This window comes from Blennius ocellaris (genome assembly GCF_963422515.1).
Source record: "Blennius ocellaris genome assembly, chromosome: 19".
Taxonomy (NCBI): domain Eukaryota; kingdom Metazoa; phylum Chordata; class Actinopteri; order Blenniiformes; family Blenniidae; genus Blennius; species Blennius ocellaris.
In genome coordinates, this window is record NC_137668.1 from 12,692,883 (window position 1) to 12,716,267 (window position 23,385).

Consider the following 23,385-nt stretch of genomic DNA (forward strand, 5'->3'; position numbering starts at 1 on the left):
CTCCAACGACTGATAACTACTCCCATCTAGTGGCGAAGTTTAAGAACTACACTGATATGAACTTCAGTGCAGAAGATATTATTTGCACGGAACATACGGAAACATCAACCTATTACACGAGAAATACATGCGCTTTAATTTATCAAACACAAGTCATATTTAAGCTGCGTGAATATCTTTGAGCATTTCCATTTTCTCTTAAATGCAGGGCTGAATTTTCACTCACCTGTTCGGCTGATCAAACTGGACTGGCGGCTGACTCTTAAGCTTGTTTTGGGACTGTGATTGGAGCTGCGATATGTTCTGTGCCGAGTTGTGGCCCGGACTATTTTCTGCATCAGAAACCCCCCGGATGTCCAGATACTGACCATTATCTGTCGGGAGCTGAGGAGCAAATGGAGATGAAAGAGCAAAAAATACAAAAGAGGATAAAATAATGGAATATCAGTTTTAATCACTGTAGTCATTGCAGCACACTACTTAATTAATACTGTGTGTCTACATAGATAAGCCAGGGTGCTTCTTAAATGGATCACAAACCGTAGAAACACAGTTGGTGGCGCAAGCTGTGTTCGAAGAGGAAGAAGGGTTTTGTATATTCTGGGAGCCCACATCCAGAGAGGCCGGAGGTGGAGAGGAGACAGTTCTCCTCAGTGTCTGAATCTCACTGTGAGAAAGAGAACATAAAATAACCGGCCAAGGAAATATAATATCTTTTACAAGTGAAGCACAAAGCCAATCGAACAAATTAGACACACAATTTAAAAACAGTGGTAGAGCCGTTCTGGAAACTGCCTCGACATGTCTGCTTTGTGGTGGAACAAAATAACTTGAATCCCCATGCTGGCAATTAGGAGTTTTATATCAGAGGAGAGTTTCCTCTGTAATTTCATGCAGCAATGATGTTAGGGGAAAATACTGCTTTTCAAGGCCTAAGTACTTTGGAAACATTCATGGTAACAGTGAGGACTGAAGGTTTTAAAACTTGTCAGATATTTGTGGCAGCTCATTTTCTTCTCACATTAATGGTAAAGAGTCTCATTTAATCCACACGTGCACCAACTGTCACCAGAATGTCAACGCCTTTAAATACTGCGCTTTCGCCAATGTATAAGCACAAACACACCTCTGCAGCTTCTTGATCTGTTCAGCAAGGCTCTGCTTCTCATTGTTGAGGAGACTGATCTGGTACTCCAACTCTTGCACGACTTCCGTTTGTTGCTTTAAAAGGAAAAATGAAAAGTTAAAACTGTACATGAGTCATTCATAAATTAGATTTTCTTATAATTGAGAACTGTGTTCCATTCATTTTCACATCATTTAACTTCAGCATGTGCAAACAAATTTGGAAATCAGATTTTCGATCAGTTTGATCATGTGACCCCCCCCAGGACAAAATAATGCTTTCGTTTAATGCCTCAATAAAACACATTATTAGTTCAGTTATGATTGCAAAACAACATTTATTTTCACATACGCTAGATGATGAAAAAGCAGCGGTATCGTTTCAGTATTCATTACCTCTGTTTGTCCTTATTGAACACATATATAAAGGAAACATTGAAGAACTAGTGGTATCTAGTGTGACGAATCTGCAGCAAAATATGTGTTGAAATGTCCGCTCTGCACACCTGCTGTGTCAGGTCTAGCTTCCTTGGAGTTTCTTGAGAGACGCAGTTTCCTGGAAGATCACCAAAATCCACCCCGACGGATACATCAGCCACATCCCGAGGTGAAGGGAGAGAGCTGCCGCAGTTCCTGTAGAGCTGTAAGAGGTCCGGGGGCTTCGGGATATTAAGGCCGACATCATCCCATAACTCAAAGTCCTGGGAGGGGAAGTGACAAATATGTGGTGAAAAATAAAACCTTCAGGTTTCCCTCTATTCTGCATGTTTGGAGAAACTTTTGAAGTAACATAGAAATAAGAACAAATAAAAAAAGGTAAACCGATCACTATATGGACAATATTCACTTTGTCTGGAAACAGAAAGCAGCGGAAAAAAGGTTTACCTGATCGTCGTTCTCATCGGAGAAGGTGATAGATGACAGTTTGTGTTCATTTTTTAATAAATATTCATTCACGAGGAAGTTTAAGGCTCTTTTCTCGAGTGGGCGTATAGGCTCCTGAGATGAAGAAGAACAAAAATAAAAAATAAAAAGGAAAAGCTGTAAACTTGTTCATTCAGAGACTTCAAGAGAAGCCCTTAAACAGATTTAAAAGGAACACATATAACATCCTGCATTCATTCTAGCGGGAGAGAAAATGTCACAAATCCTTGCATTTTCAACACTTAGGAAATTCCCCACCTGGATTTCAGGACTCGACTTGAAGTTTTTTCTCTCCTGAGAGGGCACTTCACTCTCTGAGAAAAATTGAGAAGATATTACATGAGTTTCAGAGGAGCCCAAGTATTATTCATCAAGAAGCAATTCTCTGAGAAACAAAAGGCGAGAAAGCTGTAACAAAAAGGGTTTGAGGTGGAGAAGAAGTTAAAAGTACGCCACACCTGCTGCCTGAGTCAAGTTGGCGCGCAGAGCCTGAATGGTCTCCTTTGCTTTCCGTAGCTCAAACTCCAGCACTGGACAGGAAGTGACAACACACACACGCGCGCACACACAGGAATGCATCCAACCAAAGACAGGGAACAAACAAATAAACAAAAGATGGGTGTGAAAACAAACAACAGCACAAAAGATTATAAGAGTCAGAAAACCAAACAAAACCAAAAAAAAAAAAAGGATGCATGCAAATCATGGGTTTGAGAAATGCATGCAGCAGAGGATCATGGGAAAGCAGGCTGGAGGTTGGTTAAGTGTGTCATTGAGACATCTCGGTGATGGGGGTTCCTGCCCTCATTTTATCCCCCCATGAGCAGGCCTGATGTGCCTGAGCTATCAAAAGGGAATAAACATTTATTTAAATTGCAACTGAAGGTGATTAAAAGCGGATTTGAACTAGTGACGTGTATCTCAATAATCTTGGAGCTGTCTGACGCAGGTATTTTCACGCTTCTGTCTGTCTAATAAGTAATTCAGATACTTGGTTTCAAGCCACTCAAAATGACAGCCACTGGCCTGGTTTTGTGTTATCAATAGATTAGGATTATACTCAAAATAGGCTCCAGGCATTGTCAGATTACATTTTCAGTAAAAAATAAATAAATAAATAAAAATAAAACAACAACAACAGAAACCAAACTAAACAGTTCATTGTGTCTCTGTTTCTGACAATTTAAACAATCAGAAGCAGCAGATTTTAAGGTAAATCTCTTTTTAAATTCAGGTTTTGGATGCTGCACTAACGCTGTATAAAGAAAAAGAACAGACAAGATTTTCAGACACGTTGGATCAAAAACACACGCCAAAAGTAAAAAGCAATGGAGCAAGAGAGCTATGTTGCATAGCTGTGCACTGATGATCTGCTATGTGATCTGACCCTGTTGTCCCAAATTCATTCCACTGATGCCTAAGATTATGTTTCAGGTAATGCGGTCCATGCTTTCATGATAAATTAAAATATGGGCTTTATATACCCATTTTGAAATTATCATGTGAACAAAAATTCTTGGCAGGCATGATTGTGTACATCCTGTTTTATAGCTACGTCAATCACTGGTTGCGCCTCTACTCTCATGAGTTTTCTCAAGCAGATCAAGAGTGCACAGGATGCAATCGCAAACAAAATGGAAAACCAAAAACTGAAAAACAAGAAGAGGGGGGGAAAAAAAAGAAAAAAAAAAAAGCTAGTCTTGATGGAGTGACTTGTCCAGTATTTCACTGGGGTTTGATCAACGTCAGGAGAAAGCCAGAAAACCCAGAGTCAGACAGCTGTGGGCAGGCAACTTGGCAAGAAAAACAGGTTGAGGGAAATGAGAGTGGAGGGAGGGAGGGAGGGAGGGTGGGTGGGTGGTGGTAGTGGTGGTGGGGATATGGAGGAAGAGGGAGGGGGAAGGGCTCTTTATTGGGAAGAGTGAGCAGGGTGGTTACGATAGAGATCTGAAGAAAAAGATGCTTATCCTGTAAGTGTGAGGTCTAACCAAAACTCTGCTGAGTGGTTTAAAATGTGGCTTTCTGATGCACGTCTCTAATCCTGTTATCAATTGATAAATGCCCCCTTCCATAAGAAAAAGCCTCCGACTTTTTGTACTTTGTGTGCGCCGACGATGACAATTATGAAATTGATTTTAAAGGTTAGGAAACACTCATTTTGTTTTTTCTATAAGAAATGATCTACTTTAAAACTCTGAGCAAAGAGCAGGTATACAGTTATAGCAATAAAAAGAGCACAAAATACAGTAGCATTTAAACTTTTGTGCATAATCTCATAACTCCGAGCTGTTTTCTGGACTCACTTGCTATTGGGTATGGTATCATGTCTTCATGTTGGTGACCATGACAAGGGAAAGATCACGATTCAAATGAATCCTCCCCACAGGAAGAAAAAAAAAAGAAACAAACCTCTCCTCTCATAATGACAGTAAAAAAGGATCCCTTTGTTTGCTTTGCTTGGGTTTGGAGCATCAAACCTGCATCGCACGACAATGAAAAGCGAGCAGCTGTTTTCAAATCGAGCAGGTTCACCTGGGTCAAGCAAAGCTGTTAGCGTATCATTCGGCTAAAACCATCAGACGGTGCGTCACGACGGAGCACGAGTGTGACGCTTGCACAGATAGTTCGGGCACCAAAAATACGACAGACTAACTCGAAAGTGTGAACGGTGGAGGCACTGACACCTCAACGAAGTTAGAGAAAGAAGCATATAGCCGAACGATGAAAAACAACTTGAGACCCTTTAGCTTTGCGTCTACACTTATTTAGATACCGAGCAAAGCCGTAATACCAGGAAACCAAATGTATTTGGTTGATTAATATAAATTCATGATTTTTTTTTCATTCCTGGTAAAAGCACACGTGGCACTGGATTTTCAACTTTGCTGTCTATGATGATAAGTTAGATACTTCTATCATAGTGATTAGTGTCGCTGTCAGATGTTGGCGTCAATGTTCCAGCAGTGCGCGTCCATTTAGCCATTATCGCCGCTCCTGATCTTACATTCCCCTGAGGGAAGCGAGGACGAGCTCGCCTGGTCCTGACAGCCAGGTTCGTCTTACCTGCCACCCGTTCGTCTGTCTCCCGGTTGCCGTCATCCGAGTAACGGGCAAAGTCCAGAGAGTCTAATGTGCTGATGCTGCCCGCTCGGTCTGAATAGAGACAGAGAGAAAGCAGTGAGACAGGTTGACAATCAGTCAGATATTTAAAATGTCATAAAAAAATTTTTTTTTTTACTTTTAAACACGTGCTTTAAATTCTCCACAAATGCTGTACAGGTTTTTTTTTTTGCTGAACAAGGCTGACAGCATACCAATGGCAGATTGTCTTTCTACATTGTTACAAAGAGTTCTCCAATCCACACACAACGCAGTGGATCTGGGGAGGGATTACAACTAAACAAACGGTCAATATTGCCCAATCTAAAAAAAGATCACATTAAATAACCAAGCAACAAACACAAATATAGAGATTTCTAAAGTATTGCTCATTCAATGAAGAGATTAAGCCGACAAATAAGGACACTCATATTTCACTGAGCGAGGCTGTCCTGGTAGCTTAGTCAATGGTGTTGGCTTTCTTTCCGCTGCAACTTGTGTAAGTCTGGCCTGTTTGCTTTCTCATATCAAGATCGGGTGGAAGGTCAGGCCCAATATAGCTTTTGTCACTCTAAAGCAATGGATTTGTACAGTAAATGGGTAGGAACTGTGCAAGTAATTAGGCTGATAACAAAAAAAATTAATCTGTCCTGACTTCTTAACACAGTCACTGTTAGTGTTACTTACTTTGGTACCTAAATCTGAGTAAATGAACTGTCAATCAGGTAAAAACACAATAGAAGCCCTGTGACTTTTTTTTTAATTACCTGCCAATCAATGATCTTTTTTACTTAATCCCTTATTTATCTACCTTGAAATTCAGTAGATAAAAAGGACAGGTGTGTGGGCGTCACATGTTGACAGTCAGGATAACTGCATTCCCCCGTGGAGAACATTTCCAACTCTCCTCCCTTCCTAATGTTATTTGGGGACTTAACCCGTCAGTATTTCATTCAGGTGATCAATGGTGCCTGCAGGTGTGAAGGAAAAAAGTAATTCCGTAATGAGCAGGAGCGTACACTGTGTGTGTGTGTGTATTAGGCTGATTTGCACCAAACGAGAATATCTTCCTGGTTGACCTTTCCTTTGCACGCCCGTGGCGTGTGCTGTCCAAGCTGTGACAGATCACTTCACGAGGAGAGGCCGGACTTAAGGAAATACCTTTTCGGCTTTTCTCAAGCAGAAAGATTAAAGAGATTCTTTGGTGATAAGGATAGGTATGTGAGATCAGGGAAGAAACAATAAAAGATTGAAATCAAGCCGATAAAACCTGGACACAAAAAGAAAAATGGGATTGTCGGGAGGAAGCCAACAAGCTGTTTGAAATTTAACAGGAGGGATGGTTTGGCGAGAGAGACACTGCTTTAAAATGCAGTAATGAAGATGGAATGAAAGGGTGGGTCGGGAAGATTAAAGAGTGCCGTGGAAAACAGAAAAAAACCCGTGAGAACAAAAAATCCACAAACTAACTTGATCAAATCAAATATACCGAACGCACTGAGTCATCCCAAAATTATTTTAAATTCATCTCAGCGATGGTTGTCAGTCAGAAAATATGCAATCATTTGGCACGGCTTTAAGCAACGACAACAAACACCTGTAATGAACAAAGCTACATGTACATGCACATAAACACATGTGCAGAGCCACCTGGGGCTGCGGACACACAGCTTAATGAAAGGCAGAGAGTTATGAACAGGCAACTGGTGGGACACCGGCCAGAACAACCAGGAGCCTGGCCGGTTCCTCCACAATATCATTAATCACCTTCTCACACAATACCAGCTCCCAGGCCTGGACAGAGGAGATGATGGAAAGACTCGAGAGGGAATTTGAGACTTGGCCAAGTGACAATCTATTTGGAATAGGAACTCATCTAGCAAGTCAGATTAATCAGACTAACAATGAGAACCTCTGAAATGTGATCAAACCTCTCTGTGCTGACCTGGAATATCACTGTGTTAAAATGATCAGACCTGTACGGGGACAGCACAAATATCCTAAAAATCCATCACACAAGCGTACAACTGAAATTTTACTTTCTATTTCTTGTTTCTGACTAAATGTGAAAAACCGAACGTTTGATATCTGGAAATGTCGCTGTCGTCACTATATGTGGCAATTTGCACGACTGCAACCGAGGCCATCCAAGTCACATGACAAGTCTGACTACCGGTGGCAATAATTCAGGATTTCTTGCTGTCAATTAGCACGGTGGTGTGAGATGCCACGCGGCGTCATGAGGCTTGAAGCAACAGCTGCAGATGAGGCTGATTACACAGTCATTATCCAGACACACACCCACTGCAATCACATTGCGTGTGTTTGATCACATCAGTTACATTGTGAGCTGGCTGCTTTGGAATTGTAGTATTTTCCTTTTTGTTTTGCATAAAAGAACACGATGAACTGCGGACCTGTCCAGGGTGTATCAAAGTGGTATGGAATAAGATAATACATGCTTAATCTTTGTCAGCTAGCTATTTAAACTTTTTTCAAACTGTTGAATCAGTTGCTCACAACCATCACTAATTTCTTGTTTCATGTCTTATGACAACTGCGTGGCCATCACGATGTTCCCTGTCACAGTTAATTACACAGCCCATTTAATCCCATACAGATAAACCAAAACTTTTCTGAGCTGTGACACGATAAGTAAATTAAGTTGGAGGTTATTTTATAGACAGTGTTCAAACTTTAATGAGGCAATGTGCAGTACGAACAGTTACCGTAACTTCTCAATAAAACATTTAAGAGAAAACATTTAACTAGCAAGAGCCCTCCTTTTACCTTCTTTAATTGTACAAAAATGTTGCGATGCAACAGGGAGTTCCTGAGAAATACATCATTCCACTGATCACATGAGGCCTCCGTTATCAGATTATGGTGGGAAGAAGACTCACGCGGCCTCGGGTTGAGTCCATTGCCCACATTTACTCACTGTCAACTGCATTTTCAGCTTTTTCAAACTTGACTTTTTCTCATCAAAAGCCACCGAGACCAACATTTCCGTCTCTCTGTGAGGAACCTTTCCTGTCAGCCTCACAACAAGGGAGCCGTCAGGTCTTGTCACATTTATCGGAGACACCGGCATAAAACATTCATCCTGTTGCCACGCTCCAAACCTTCTGGGGGTTCGTCCGCAGCAAGCAGACCCTTCCGGTGAACACTCACACGTCTGGGTGTTGCGGTTGTTTCTAACACGTATATACAAATTGTACAGGCTGGGATTTCATACTGTCAAGAAAAGGATGCAGAGAATCTGACAGGCTGCCATGTGTGAAAGCAAGCCTCAGGCCAGGTGCCAAGACCCACAATCCAGACTTATACAACAGCCTCCTGAGACATCAGGTTGTTGCCCATTGCCACTGCATCCAAAGTGAGGTAAAATCTTCTGGGTTAGAATACCATATGCTTGCTTTCACTTGGGTTTATTCTAATCCTACACTCCACACTGATGAAAAACTACCAACACTTTAAACAATGAAAGAAAATCATCAATCCTTATTCTTCTGCTTCCATCAAAACTGAAACAAAACAAAATTGTGGTGCTGCTGACAAGACATACTAAGAATAGTCTGAGTTGTTTGAAGATTTAAACACTGGATTGAATCCCTGCACTGATGGGGAAGAACATTTCAAAGAAACATTAAAAATGATCCTGCTGCACTAAGATGATAGAAATCTTTTAATCATATTATTGGAGGAAAATCTACAACATCAACACGATAGTGAAATCATCTGCTGACTTGAAAATGATGAGAAGAAATGAATACCTTGTTTTTCAATATCACATAAATGAAGAAATCTGCAAAGGTCTGTTTAATTAAGAGTGGTGAAAAATAAATTCATTGTACCACCAACCATTGTGTATCTGAAAAACAAATCAGTATAAGAATGTATTAATAACGCAGAATAATCCTGATGTATTGTAAAATAGAACATATTTTATTTTTGTGTCAATACATGATTTCCTTCCCAGGATGTCTTTACATAAGGAATTATTTGTTAATCAACATCATCTCATTCAACTATTCTAGCTAAAGTTCTACACAGCCCATAAAAGTGGATGCTAAAATAGTGTATCTAATATATTGTAGGAGTAGTGAGCAAATTAGCTACAGTCACCTCAGAGACAGACTCCTACTGTTTTGCTTTCAAGGCCCCCCAAGCTAAGTTAATGTCAATATTTGTGGCTTGGTCTGTGGCTATGGCTACCATTTGCATGGCCTGTATGTTTAGGAGCCAAGACAACATGAGGCCACTGTGTGATGATTGACTATTCCATAAAAAAGACTGAGATTAAGCAAAACATACAAAAAAAACACATCCTTGAGATATCTGCAAACAAAACTACTAAACTCCTGTTAAATGCAGCCTTGTATTCAAAGTCTGATTGATCTATTTGCTATGCAGTAGAGCATGTAGAGCATCAAATTGAGATTATATACGCACCCTCCTGACCTCTGACCTCCTGTTGACCTAAAGACAAAAACAAAACAGGTGCGTGTACATTCAGGTTTCTGTAACACGCTGGTGTGTATACCTTCTTAATTAATCGTTTTGTCACACGCAAACCGATCATCCTGAAGTGATCCTGTACTGATCCCGTGTTGATGCTTGTTGCCTGCGGCCTGGAGCAGCAGGGCAGGTGCAGGCAGCGGAGATCACAACATCGATTGGCTTCCAAACCAATTGTTTCAAGCTAACGCTAACTAGCTACCAGGCTAATTGTGTGACACATCGTCTTTATCGACAAACCCAGCGGATCGCTCGCACCGGGAGCATCTGACGGCACTTACTCAGCGGTCCCCCGGGTCCGAGCACCTGGTCTTTGGCAGGTGGAGTGCCGCTCTGCCGCTCGAAGTTGCCGGGGTTGGAGAAATAATCCCTCAGTCGCGGCAGCTCTCTGCCCGCTTCCAGCAGCTCGGTGTGAAACTCCAGGGCCGTGAGGATGTACTGGTCCCGCAAGAGCTGTGCGGCGATGACATCCACAGAGACCCGCGACTCGGAGCTGCCTGTCATAGCGGAGGTGGCCGTGGCCGCGGCCGACGCCGACATGCCGACATCACCGCTGGGGCTCGTACGGTTGCTAGACAGCAGCAGCGTCGGGGGTTCGGCGTCCGCCGGCGGAGAGAACGGGTTGCCCGGCGGCGGCCCTGGCGCTCCGTCACTCGGGCTCCTCCCTGTGTCAACCGTCTCGTTGGGGCGCCGCTCAACCTCTTCTTCAGAGTCACTCAGACTGAACGGGTTGATCGACGCCATTTTTGCACTATAAAGATATTTAGCTGGCTAAGCTAATAAAAGCCGCTTCTTCCTGAATGGAAATCCAGCTAGCCGAGGTTTGGGAGGTGGCTTTGTGAGGGGAAGGGATGCGAGTCCGTGATTGGTTGAATAGGAGGGAAGTTTCACGAAAACCCGCCCATTTGATTAAATACACAAAGATGATTGGACCTTTATGGAAATAGAAAGGAAAACTGGGCAGGGCAGATTTTACCATTTGACAGCTGATAGCTATGCTTGCTAATGTCAAAAACATAAGCTCTGAATAATAGGTTTTCAGAAAAACTACAGCATATTATGAAAAAAATGATCAAAACAAACCCCGGCATTAAATGTATTTTGGGTTCAATGCACCTCAAAAGGAATGTCTGTTTAATTGAGTGCGTAATGACTACAATACCCACAATGCCTGTGTTGAGTACGTCACCAAATAACGTCAAAGTCACAACAAGGAAGTGGATGCTCACGCTGTCCGAATTTCTTCTTGTAATCTTCTTAGAAAGAGGACAGTAGAAGTTAACACATAAAGATTACGTTGACCTTGTTCCGTCCGACAAGGGCTTGGCCTGTCGGGATTTTAGAATACGCATCTCGTTATCGACGAAGGTAAAATAGAAGTATAGGTGTAATAGTCTAGTTACATGGCTGTAATGATAGAGGTAGATCAGTCCCCCCCATTCATTCTTGAACCAAGCAGTCTTTCTTGTCTTTAAAATCTGATTCCACGGACGTTTTATGCAGGTACGCATTTTTTGCCTGACTCTAATTGAAACATAACTTTCTTGCATAAGAGTAAAATGTGTTTTAGCAACAGCCATTGTTCTGCGTTGTAACTAATGGCATATGGCTGAGGAAGGATTAACCCTCCTCTTAACCCGTAAGCGGTCTCCACTTGTCAGTTTGTCCAAACCAGTCTGCTCACACAATATATGTGTCATACTTCCACATACTTGGCACAACTTGTCAATCCTGAATGGGATGCAAAAAAAAGGTTATAACTTTGTCTGCCTGAATCGTTTTATTCTCTCTTTATTTGTCTGTTTTCTTATCTTCACCTTCTGTCAACCTCAAGTGAATTAAATCCACTCTCTGTTCTTCATAGCCACTGCTGGTGTTGACACTTGAGGATGAGGATGATCACATTTTTCCTGGTTGGGCTGACAGTCCATGTGGTGTTCTTCATCTCCATCTTTGACATCTACTTCACCTCTCCCCTCGTCCATGGCATGACACCTCAGTTCATACCACTGGTGCCCCCCGCCTCCAGACTGGTCTTAGTAGTGGCCGATGGCCTCAGAGCAGACAGTCTGTTCATGTTCCTGTCCAATGGCTCTTCCACAGTCCCATACCTGAGGTGAGAAACTTGGTATTAAGAACTTTGTTTTGATGTGGTGTTGTGTGATGTCTATTGCACACGACATCGGTGGGATAAAACTAACCTGTCATAAGACAGTCTAATCCCAGCTCACGTTCCCTATTAGTGGGTGAACAATCCAATGCTTGGTGAATTGTGCTTAACAATGATATGAAGAGCTGACATCTAGGTGTATGAAATATGCAATTTAGAACAGAAAGTGCATTTTATTCAGCTATGTATAATTTATGTTAAACAATTTCATGAAAAGAGGTCACACAGTGGTGTGGTGGTTAGCACTATAATTTCACAGTGAGTATATCCCTGGTTTCAGTCCAGATATAGGCACCTTTATTTACAAAGTTTGCATGTTTTACCTATGAGGTTGTTTTTTTTTACCAGTAGTTTGGTTTCCTCCTATCGGTCAAAACCATGCATTTGAGTGTAATTGGAGACTAAAATTGCTTGTAGGTGTGAATGTGAGTGTGTCACTGTCTCTCTGTTTGCTCTGTGATTGGCTGGTGACTCTTTCAGGTGAACTATGCCATAGTCAGCTGGGATCAGCTGCAGCACCCGGCAACTCTAACTTGGATAAAATGACATTGCAGATGGTTGAATACATTTCATAACAAGGTCATCAGACTTGAACTCAGTTAAAGTTTTGCGATAGTGGTATTTAAATGCATGGAGGGCAGAGGGAAGGTGTTTCTGCATCACAAATTCTCACATCTGAGGAATAATTCGGGGTTCCCACATCCATTAAACTAAGTTTTAATCCCTCACTTAAAACCATAGTTGATTAGAGATTACCCCCCCCCCCCAAAAAAAAAAAAAACATACAGCTTGTTCCACAGAAGATAGCTCTAACTCTTTTCACTATTGCAGAGTGTACGATCCACTAATAAGAGGGATGTTTTCTTTTAGGCTAACATGGCATTGGTCTATTAAATGGAATGATTCAAGGCCATGTAAGGATATCTTTTTTAGATTCCTGTTTTTATTCTACATAAAGGAAACAAAGATAAACATGCATGATGTCAAAAAAAATAAATCTCTTGTTCCTGTCAGTGCTCTTGCTTTTGCATTATTGATCTGCTTCAAGCTTTTTAAGAAATTACTTGGACATAATCTCTGATTCACACTGACAAGCAAGAATCCAGACGGATGGTTAGATGGGGTCAAAACCACTAATTTGAATTAAAAATACAGTGAGTCTCACCTGCTTGTCAATTAAAAAATATTGCAGTCTTCCGAGGGAAACATGTTAAATGTATTTAGCGTCTAGCTGTTATAGGTTGGGGTTTTTTTTCTCAAATCTTTTGCAGAAACCTTGTGTTAAAAACGATAATTAACATGATGTGACAATGTCCTTCCTATCAGGAGTGTCATCGAAGACATGGGTACCTGGGGTGTGTCACACACGCGTGTCCCTACTGAGTCTCGACCAGGTCATGTTGCTCTCATCGCAGGTTTCTACGAGGATGTTAGTGCAGTCGCAAAAGGTATGACTATGTTGTGTGTGTCCTCCTTCAATAAAAAGCTATACAGGCAATCAACAAGTCAGTATTTTTCACTCACTTGCTTCTGGGTGCCTCTTAACTACAGGTGACTGTTTTTGTGCTTTGTTTTTAGGCTGGAAGGAAAATCCTGTAGAGTTTGACTCTGTTTTTAATGAGAGCAGACATACGTGGTGCTGGGGCAGCCCTGATATCCTACCTATGTTTGCCAAAGGTACACAAGCACACACAATGCACACACAATGGACACACATTTACACAAACATCTCATCTATAACACATTCATTGTGTAAAACATAATTTCCGGTTTTGGTTCTCGCAGGTGCCAGCGGAGACCATGTGTATACTCACACATACCCAGCACAGGAGGAGGACTTTGCCTCCACAGATGCCTCCAGGCTGGACAGCTGGGTTTTCACACAAGTTAAAGTATGACAGTAAACATGACTGTTGTGATATAACATTTGCTAATAATCTCTTAATTTGACTGAGTAAAATGTTGAGTATATCCAAGGAGCTTCTACTCATACTAACCAGTATCTGCTTATATAAAACCAGATTCTATTAGTCCTTTTTTTAGACATTTGTTTGAATTAAAGAACTTTATTTGATTGTTGTTCCAGGCCTTTTTTAATTCAGCTAAGTCTAACTCCTCTCTGAGGGCCAGTGTGCGCGAGGATAAGAACATTTTCTTCCTGCACCTGTTGGGGATTGACACTAATGGACATGCTCACAGACCAATGTCAAAGTGAGTGAGATACTTTTTTGAGAATGTTATTTTATGACGTGATTATTTTTCATCTTACTTCTGACTGCATTATGGTTATTCATCCTTCTCAATAACCTTTTTTTCCAATATTCACAAATGTTTTACTTGTACTTTTTTTTCTCTCCAGAGAATATCTGGACAATATTGTTCTAGTAGATTCTGGTGTAGCTGAGCTGGTGTCAATGGTAGAGGAATTCTTTGACTACGATGGCAGGACAGCTTATGTTTTTACATCCGATCATGGAATGACAAACTGGGGTAAGACTCATGATCCATCCATCTATCCATCCATCCGTCTAGATTATTTAAATTAATGCCGCTTTATATTTTGACATATTTGTGTACCTGCAGGTTCCCACGGTGCCGGCCATCCCTCCGAAACTCTCACCCCTTTAGTGGTGTGGGGAGCTGGGGTTAATAAAGCTCACATAGTTACAGAACCCCAACAGTACACAGATGGGTACTTAAAAGGTAATCTGAACCAAGTAATTATTCATGTTATAACCCGGATTAATTATTTAGTCTTTATTCTGTTTTCTTTTTAAAAAAATGATGTAATTGTCGTAATTTGTTGTGATTTTTCAATCAGACTGGAAACTTGAACACCTTCAGAGAGTTGATGTCAATCAGGTGAGGCTGTTACCACTGCTATATACACTGTTCTATCTGTATATTAAGTTATACAGTGCAATAGGAAGTAAGATATCATATTTCTGTGTTTTTGCAGGCTGACATTGCCCCTCTCATGGCTTCCCTCATCGGTGTGCCTATTCCTGTTAACTCTGTTGTAAGTCAAGTAATTAACTCTTGGTAATTCACTCTTGTCAAGATCACATTTTCTTCATTGCAGGTTTTCCAAGAATACATTGTTATAGGATATTTGCTAACTACTGGTCTGGGTTTTAAGATTTCACAAGTGTTTCTGTGTATTTGTGTCTCATTAGGGGGTCCTGCCTCTTCTCTACCTGAACAACAGTGAACAGTTTAAGGCAGAAAGCATGTATACTAATGCTATTCAAATACTGGAGCAGTTCAAGGTATGTTCAGTAATAAGTAACAATAATTTATAGTTGTACAATGCAGACCCCTCTTTTCACAAATGCTCACGACTCATACTACTACTACTCTACTACTTTTTTTTTTTATTTTATAGACAAAAATGAGCCAGAGAAAGGAGACAACCTTGTCTTTTCTCTTCACACCTTACCAGTAAGTAAAAGTGGACCACTATTATTTGATTCAGTTAAGAACACAGATTTACATGATACTGTTATTTTCAACCATCCAAGCAAAGGATTCCATGTAAAAAGATAAAAGCATTTGTAACAGGCTGATTGGCACCACGTACAACACACCCAGCCTTGTTTCAACACAGCTGTCTTCTTTTATAATGTAATGTAAATGCAATAGCGGATTTAGAGGATGAGACACTGACTAATCTTTACGGTTTGTGTAACCCCTTCATTAGGCAAGTCATTATATTTGGTAACTTGGGCAAATGTTTTCTTCTAAACTATCCATTGGAAATTGTAGCAAATGCTTGAATGTAGGGAAAATTTGTCGACGATAATAATAGCTGGTAGGTGTCATTTTAGTATCATTTCTGCTGATTAATAACCACCATAGTGTTTTTCTCATTTGCTTTAGCAACGCGTCTCCTTTTCCCATTTAGGGTGGTCTATTAATTTAAGTAAAAGATTTGAAAAATTGTGCTTTTAACAAAGAGTGCATACAAAAAACTACTGCAGTTGAGTGTATTTATTTCAAGACATACACGGAAATAAATCTATAAGACTCATTTGGTCTTAATTGTACACATATTCTGTGTACCTTTTGTAAATAACACATTACTACTGTTGGTCGACAGCAATGCTCAATAATGCATATAGGCAACCCTCAACGGGGGCATAGCCCATTTAGATGACTTTCAGCCTAAGAATTGTGAAATATTTAGATAAATATATATAGTTAAAATCCCCAATACACAGATCTTTAAGGAACACCTCAAAAAGGCTGAAAAAAAAAGAATATACATTAGTTTGAAATATAGATATATTTTTTTGTTGCTTTCTATTTGCCTTTTTCCAAATAACCTTTTGTGTCGTAAAGTCAAACAGTTTGTCTGTAACAAGTTAAGAGATTTAAATTAACTTGTAAATTGCTTTTTAGACGCCATCGTAATTAGATTGTTTCTTTGTTTTTGCACAGACCTCTAACTGAGTCTAAGCAAGCAGAATTTATTCACAAGGCTCGAATACTGATTCAACTGGAGAAGTATGATGATGCGGTGAGTATCGGTGAACTCTTCAGTCTATTGGTAAATAAAAGATGCACGTAATTATAGACTGCTTTAATGTAATTTGGGATATATTGAAATAATCTGTTATTTAGATCTGTTGATGTTATGTTTCCACATATTTTGAAAACTGATATTGTCTGTAAATCTGAGCATGACTCTTATGTAATGTTTCAGTGAAAATTTCATTTCTGTTGTTCCATTCGCTACAGGAGCAGGTGAAATATTGTAATCCCAGTATAATAAAAGATGCATTGTAGTGCGTCAAATTTAAATAGCATAATAGAAGCACTAATTGTATTTCTTCTTTCTTGATACTTGCGAAAGAAGATTAGTAGAGGCCTTGATACTCAGGCCGTTTCTTGTTCAAATCCCATAGTGGGTCACTACTGTGGATCTCTGAGCACAGCTCCAACTGGGAAAAAAAAAATGTAAATTCCTGTGTTGAAGGGAGCAGTCTGAAATCAAAGAAGGAGACGCTTGCTATTGCAAAAGCGTCTCATTTGATATCCCCTCTTCTGTCTCCATCAGGTCTCTCTTTGCCAGTCTCTCATATCCCGCTCTCTGGAGGGCCTCGTGTACTACCACACCTACGACAGGTTTTTCCTGGGTTGCAGTGTGGTGCTGGGATTTGTCGGCTGGACCTCATACGTCATCTTAGTAATACTGAAGACTCATGCCAGCCTCAATAGACACCCTAATCTCACTAAACAGGTTAGGACACACAGCAAAAGTGCAATCCCTGTTTTATTGTACTGGTGCTTAAACAGCCTGTTGAATGTGTATTGCTCCTCTGTGTGCAGATTCCCAGCCGTAGCTTGGCGTGGCTCTGTATATGTGTAGCAGCAGTGATCACCGTGTTTCTGCTCATCCAAAGGAGCCCATTTACCTATTACATTTACTGCCTGCTGCCTGTCCCTGTGTGGTACTCTGTCCTCAAAGAGTGAGTAACAAACACATTAAAACAAGTCGATGAAAACACATTGAAAATATCGGCAAATAAAGGAGTCTTTCACTGAAGGCAATTTGCATCCGACACATTTGCATGCATGTCTGCCACAGCTGTTGTGAGGTATTAATTAGACCCTTTTGAAGTTGCATCTTCTCCATTTGTAGTTCCCCTTTGTAAGTATAAAAAGGGAATGTCACCTCAGCTGTTTTACATATATTGCTTTTATCACAAAAATAACCTGTTGCGTCAATGGTCTTTTTCAGGTTTGGAACCATCACAGATGTAATTCATTCAGCCCCCTCTCTGCCAATTTGGAAATGTATGGGGTACTTTGTTCTTGTGGCATTTGGGATTGAGCTGCTGGTAGGGGTCTCTAAATTTGTAATGGCTTTAAATGTGCCACACTCACATGCAGTATGAGATTGTGCCATCGCTTGGCTTGCTATTTATCTCTGCTGCCACCAGGTGGTGAGCTTCTTCCATCGTGCCATGCTGACTGTGGGCCTGGCTGTCCTCTCTCTCTGGCCCCTGCTGTCAGGGCTCTTTGGCAAGGCCAAGGTAACTGTCACACACTGTCGGTCCCCGCAGCATCACTATACCGGGGGAAGTCATTCTAATTTATTGCCAAACAGTGTTTTGTATTAATGGTATTAATAGTTTGTCTCCAGGAAGTGTAGGGTCATTTTATACAAGAGTAATGTATTACTCTAAAGAAATTGGTTATGAAATAAAGAAAAAAAACCCAAACAAAAGCATGAAGTACTTTGTGGAAGTCACAAGTGCAAGATTTCAGTATCTCATGCTACATTTTCTTATTGTTGCTATTTCTGTCTAGATGCGCTCAGTGAGCTGGTTTCTTGGCTGTCTGTGTTTGGCTGCCTTCCCCATGATGCCTGTTGTGGGCAGAGAGCCGAACATGCATCTGGTGTGAGTACTTCCTTTATTTGCCTAGATTTACCAGAAGGTTCACCACAATTCCCCCTGAGGGTAAAACATTCAGGTCAGTACAAGGAAATATTTTTGTTCACTATGCTTTAGAAAGTCTGAATGCCACCACAAAGTAATAAAATCTGTTTTGTTTTTTTTAATGTTATAGTTGCATTAAATTGAAAAAAATATAGGTGGAATCATCATTACTGTATTAGTGTGGAAATATATCAAAATGTGGAAAAGTAATGAAAAGTGTGGTGTTAGGCTGTGTGCATTGAATATGTGATTAAAAACATCATCCTGTTATTTGCTCAGTATTTGTGCAGGGCTGCTCACTCTCTTCACTTCGGCCTGTTTCCTCTGGTCATCACGACAGAAGACGTCGCTGCATCTCGGTGACAAACAGCAGTTTGTCACTCAGGTAACCCCCGCTGTGTGACATGTTGTGTTAATATATGCGGTTGCATCACCCCCCCCAAAAAATTAATGTTTCAAACTTAACAGATGCTCCATGTGGCCGTGTGTGCGTACGTGCCATCCCTAACACACGCCAGCCTGCAGCAGAAACAGGGCCTACCACTCCTGAACCAAGTCATCAGCTGGAGCACATTAGGTAGTTTTATTAGACTGTCAAACCCTCTGTTTGTGCTTCCCTGGATCTTCAGACACACCAGTCCTCTGCCATCTATTCTCTTTTCTCAGCATCTTCTATATTTGTCCCGTTGCTGAGCTCAACTCGTCTTTTCCACCGACTCCTCAGCATATTCTTGTCTCTTACATCCACATACCTGCTGCTCAGCACTGGGTAAGATCACAAATGTGCACGCAAGTCTGTCTTTTTATATTATGTAGTGCAATTCAGCAATGATAGCTCATTTTGTGTTTTTGTTTCCTCATACCCAGGTTAGAGGCATTGTTCCCCCCCGTTTTATCCTGGTTGATGTTTGTGTGGATCAACATTGAACAGGAAGCTCTGCTTTCTCAGGGAGTTTCTAGCAGGCAAGAGGTAAATCCATTACGTATTACAACTCAGCAAATTTTTAAAGTCTCACAGGTACTCTCAGTATTGTATATATACAGTATCTACTAATAATCAGTGTTGGTGAATGTTTTTAAACCTAGACAACAACAAATCTTAATGCTCAATTTTGAATAAACTTGTGATTATTCTTACATGACCATTTTTCGATATTAACCTAAAATAAATGAGAGGAAGTATGTGTACACAGCATTAGTCCAAATGTACAAATAGTGTTGATGTGTAGTGCATTCATCCAAGACATTTAGATATGGATTTTAGAGCGAGTTACTTTATCAATAGCAATCAACTGGCCCCATATCAACTGCTTTGCGTGTGTGTGTGTGTGTGTGTGTGTATGTTGTTTCAGTTGTCTGTAATTGACTTCTCTGCAAACATCGACATCACCAGGGTCCGACAACTGAAGCTGGATGATATTAGGAGATCCTATTTTTTTGTATCCTTGTTAAGATCATTTTTCAACAGATATGTTTGTGCTTTAGTATCATGAACATTTGCACCTGAGGAGGCACTTTAAAAAAAATAAATCGTATAACACACTTGCCTTCACTGCGTATTGAGGTGAACATTGTTTTAGAGATTTCCTTGACTCTGCATTTGCTTCAGGTATTCTTCATAATAACAGCTTTCTTTGGCACAGGAAACATAGCATCTATTAATAGGTATGCAAGTAATTCAATTTGTGTGTGTACTTATGTGTGGTGTAAAGTGTGGGAGGATGTGTTTGTCAGTGGTGGAGGTATATCCATTGCACTGAAGGCACACGCCGATATTCACTTCTGCAGGCAGTTTAATGTCAGAAAATAAGCTCAAACACTTTTTGACTTTTAGATTTTTGACTGGACACCATCTTACTAGGACAAAACCCAAAATATCACATGAAGTACTTGCAAACACGCCAAGCCCAATGCAAGTACTAGCTGTGTGGTCCATCCGGAATATCCCCCCCCTTTAAAAAAAAAAAAAAAAAACTATTTTTACAATTAAGAATAAACAATCTGGTACTATTTCTAAGTAGAGTAACAACAAATATATGGTAGCAAATGTGTTTCCGATTCTTGATCCACATGTTTGATTTGGTACAAGTCTTAAGTCAGACGTCTTTACTGCCACAAGCTGAGCAGTAAGGGACATTACATTCGTGGCAACCAGTACAGTTGCATTATAAGTGGAGACATGCTGTAATGATGTGTGACGGCGATCTGAAAACAGGAAGGAAATATTGATCTGTGAAAGTACTGTATCATTCTCAGCACTGTGCACGTGATTTTGTTTTGATTTTTGAATTCTACCAGGTTTATTACATTAGCCCTAAATATTGCCTTGACTTTCAGACTGCTTTTTAGATTTGAAAGGTTGTATATTGTTGTGTGTAATCTGTAGTCACTTCTTCTTCTTCTTCCACTTCTTCTTCTTTTTTTGTATAGTTTTGACCCTGCATCTGTTTATTGTTTCCTAACTGTGTTCAACCCTTTCATCATGGGAGGACTGATGATGTGGAAGGTACTCTACTCCATTTTAAACCCTTTTTTTAAATCTAGTTTCCTCACTGTTTCTTAAAGAAAAAAAAGGAGAAGTAGTCAGCCACATTGTGAGCCTCTTTCAAGTCAATCATCACTTCCTGAAAGCAATTTGTCATCGGTATCTCTGTTAGCAACACTGCTCTCAGTGTGCTTGATATATTTTATATTTCATGAACCCTCCATGTCTTTAAATTGTAATTTCATCTTTTAGGTTATCATTCCGTTCATCATAGTGATGTGCACATTTGAGACCATTCAGGTTGCAACACAGCTCTCGTCAAGAAGGTAACCTGTACTGCAGCCCTTTAAAATGAAATACTGCAGTTAATGTGTTGGATCGGTTTATCTATGCTCCCTGTGCCACTGTTACAATCTTTGATCTGCTTTGCGAACTAAAGTGGACACAGAGTTAATCTCAACATCTTTTCAAATCACTTCACTAAAATGCTGCATGTGAGATGTCCCTGTAATACTCCACAAGTTGGTACTGTATGATTTCTTTTGTATTTGTTTGATCTTTTGTTTGCTATTTCTCTTCCAGTTTGTTCCTTATCGTCCTGGTAATCTCCGATTTGATGGCTCTGGTAAGACTTTGTCTTTATGAAATGGTTTGATTTCATTTTGGTGACCTTAGATGTGACAATATAATGATTTCAAATAGACATCTCCCTTATCTTTTCAAATTAAATTGCATGTAAGCCTCACATTTGTCTTTTGTAACTCTGCCTTTCTGTCTTCAGCATTTTTTCTTCCTGGTGCAAGACTATGGCAGCTGGTTGGACATTGGCACAAGGTCAGTTATCCAGGAAATGCAATTTTTTATTTATTTTTTATTAATAAATTGAATAATTATCCACTGCCCATCTCAATCGTGTGCTTTTTTCAGTCATTTGTGCAGAGCATACATGTGCACATTCTCATGCCAGTCTCTGTGTATCTCTTGCAGCATTAGCCACTATGTTATCGTGATGTCAATGACAATTTTCCTGATGTTGCTCAGCGTGGTCACACATATTCTCACCTCAAAGAGACTCATCCTATGGCGAAAAACAAAGATGCACTTCCCCTAAAACAAACTTCTACAATTGTACACTCATAACTGGAACAAAAACAATGTATTTATATAACTTTGTTGAATATGTTTGTGTTGCTTTTGTATTATTACATCAGAGTTTGTATACAACATGGGATAAGGTGTTGATTTAGGGAATTGTGTAGTAATTAACTTTAGGAAATCCCACAGAGTGGGCTGACTCTTTTGTTCAGAACAGTTTGCACTATATTTTTTGTACAAATACACTTATTTTTAACTTTTTGCTGATTAAACTCACTAAGGCTACTTGAATATTTGACTGTGAATGAAGCTGCTGATTTATGACCTGCATATCATTCTTAAGTATGAAACACTATTTCCTGCAAAGCTACCTAAAAAGCATCTTGTTTACATGGAGAAATGATGTGAACCAATAAAACTGGTGGACTGTTTTGGAAACGTGTGGAATCCTTTTTTCTTGAAACTGGTTGTATGCCCTTGTGGTTATTTTGTGACTCAAAATGTCTTGTTGGTGTGACTGATTGTCTCTCTGTGTTTGGATTGTATAGAGTGTGTGTACTCGAAGGCATTTAGAAGGTCATGCATGTCTATGAGTATGGCAATGGGTGTGAAATTTGAGATTTAAATCTAAAAAAAACATTTCACTTACAGCAGATTTCAGGCAATTGACAGTTTGTCAAAGGCCAGACGACACAGCAAATTCTTCAGTACAAACAAAAACAAATTCTCCCTCACCTTGACATTATATTATAAGTATTACTGCTGCATAACCACTATAAATTATTAATAACTATTGGTAACGCTAAATTTCCAGATGCTACACGATTGTTTCTTCATTTCCATTCTAATGTACCTATTGTTAGATGCCAGTAAAAGGTTTCCTGTTTCTGCTACATGGGCAAATATTGTTTTTTTTGTTTTTTTTTGTTGAACAGATAACCCTAACCCATTTTTTAGATATCCTTATATGTCATTACGAGAATATGTTTTTTTTACAGAGCTGCTCCATGTACAGCAGAGCTGGAAAGTAGTAAAGTGCTTAACACGCATAGTCTTGGTGCATGTACCATGAACATAATCAAACTGGTATTGTTGTGTAGTTGGGGAAACTCCTTGGAAGATTTAGCTGTGTATTTGTTGAGAAGATGCTGCAAGAGAACCATACCTGACCAAACATACAGCCATATGCTTTCCCAACACTTTGCAACCAATGCAGCCCTGTGGCCAAACGTGACCAGAAAAAGAGTTTCGTTATGTAAAATTTTGGCAAATCTACAGTCTACAATATGGTTAGAAGAATAATATATTATATTATATTTATGAATAGATTGCGATTTGCATTAGTGATGCTGAAAATATCAATGTATATATTTATTTTGCCTGTAGTGCTTTTGGAATTTGACTTTGTGGTTGAACTTGCTGCCATATTCACAGAAGACAGGTATATCTGTCACCATCACTGCCGGTGTCACCACATCCTAACAGACTGCTTCATATCTGACCTGGCTACCCTTGCTATA

General features: G+C 40.0%; 2 protein-coding genes across 4 annotated transcripts in view; one reads left to right on the forward strand and one right to left on the reverse strand.

Annotated features, from left to right (window-relative positions):
- The window catches only part of relch (RAB11 binding and LisH domain, coiled-coil and HEAT repeat containing), a 29,631-nt gene extending 19,198 nt beyond the window's left edge, over positions 1–10,433 (reverse strand). For both annotated transcript variants that reach the window (XM_080515440.1, XM_080515439.1), the window contains exons 1-9: positions 9,951–10,433; positions 5,113–5,202; positions 2,508–2,579; positions 2,308–2,363; positions 2,011–2,124; positions 1,632–1,826; positions 1,127–1,221; positions 541–667; positions 227–384 (exon numbers count right to left, since the gene is read on the reverse strand). In XM_080515440.1, the coding sequence (XP_080371566.1) occupies positions 227–384; positions 541–667; positions 1,127–1,221; positions 1,632–1,826; positions 2,011–2,124; positions 2,308–2,363; positions 2,508–2,579; positions 5,113–5,202; positions 9,951–10,413 (1,370 nt within the window). In that variant the 5' untranslated portion in view covers positions 10,414–10,433. The remainder of the gene's footprint in view (positions 1–226; positions 385–540; positions 668–1,126; positions 1,222–1,631; positions 1,827–2,010; positions 2,125–2,307; positions 2,364–2,507; positions 2,580–5,112; positions 5,203–9,950) is intronic.
- A 483-nt stretch (positions 10,434–10,916) lies between these two features.
- On the forward strand, positions 10,917–22,231 carry pign (phosphatidylinositol glycan anchor biosynthesis, class N). Of its 2 annotated transcripts, none has more exons than XM_080515201.1 (29): positions 10,917–11,037; positions 11,534–11,785; positions 13,166–13,287; positions 13,418–13,516; positions 13,625–13,731; positions 13,926–14,050; positions 14,199–14,329; positions 14,423–14,542; positions 14,661–14,701; positions 14,799–14,858; positions 15,016–15,108; positions 15,225–15,280; positions 16,280–16,358; positions 16,899–17,081; positions 17,171–17,310; positions 17,583–17,682; positions 17,785–17,877; positions 18,155–18,246; positions 18,565–18,670; positions 18,754–18,862; positions 18,952–19,054; positions 19,153–19,255; positions 19,638–19,724; positions 19,895–19,950; positions 20,716–20,791; positions 21,023–21,096; positions 21,353–21,395; positions 21,552–21,604; positions 21,758–22,231. In XM_080515201.1, exons 2-29 carry the CDS (start codon positions 11,559–11,561, stop codon positions 21,879–21,881), a joined length of 2,802 nt encoding a protein of 933 aa, XP_080371327.1. In that variant the 5' UTR covers positions 10,917–11,037; positions 11,534–11,558; the 3' UTR covers positions 21,882–22,231. The 2 variants fall into 2 exon arrangements, with proteins under 2 accessions (XP_080371327.1, XP_080371328.1); XM_080515202.1 differs by lacking the exon at positions 10,917–11,037 and adding an exon at positions 11,123–11,172.
- The last annotated feature ends 1,154 nt before the right edge of the window (positions 22,232–23,385 follow it).

Coding starts and splice junctions, on each gene's coding strand:
- pign (XM_080515201.1), top strand. CDS start 11,559: ATGAGGATGATCACATTTTTCCTGGTTGGGCTGACAGTCCATGTGGTG. Junction 18,863..18,951: donor CATCAGCTGGAGCACATTAG/GTAGTTTTATTA, acceptor CTCTTTTCTCAG/CATCTTCTATATTTGTCCCG. Junction 19,256..19,637: donor GAGTTTCTAGCAGGCAAGAG/GTAAATCCATTA, acceptor ATGTTGTTTCAG/TTGTCTGTAATTGACTTCTC.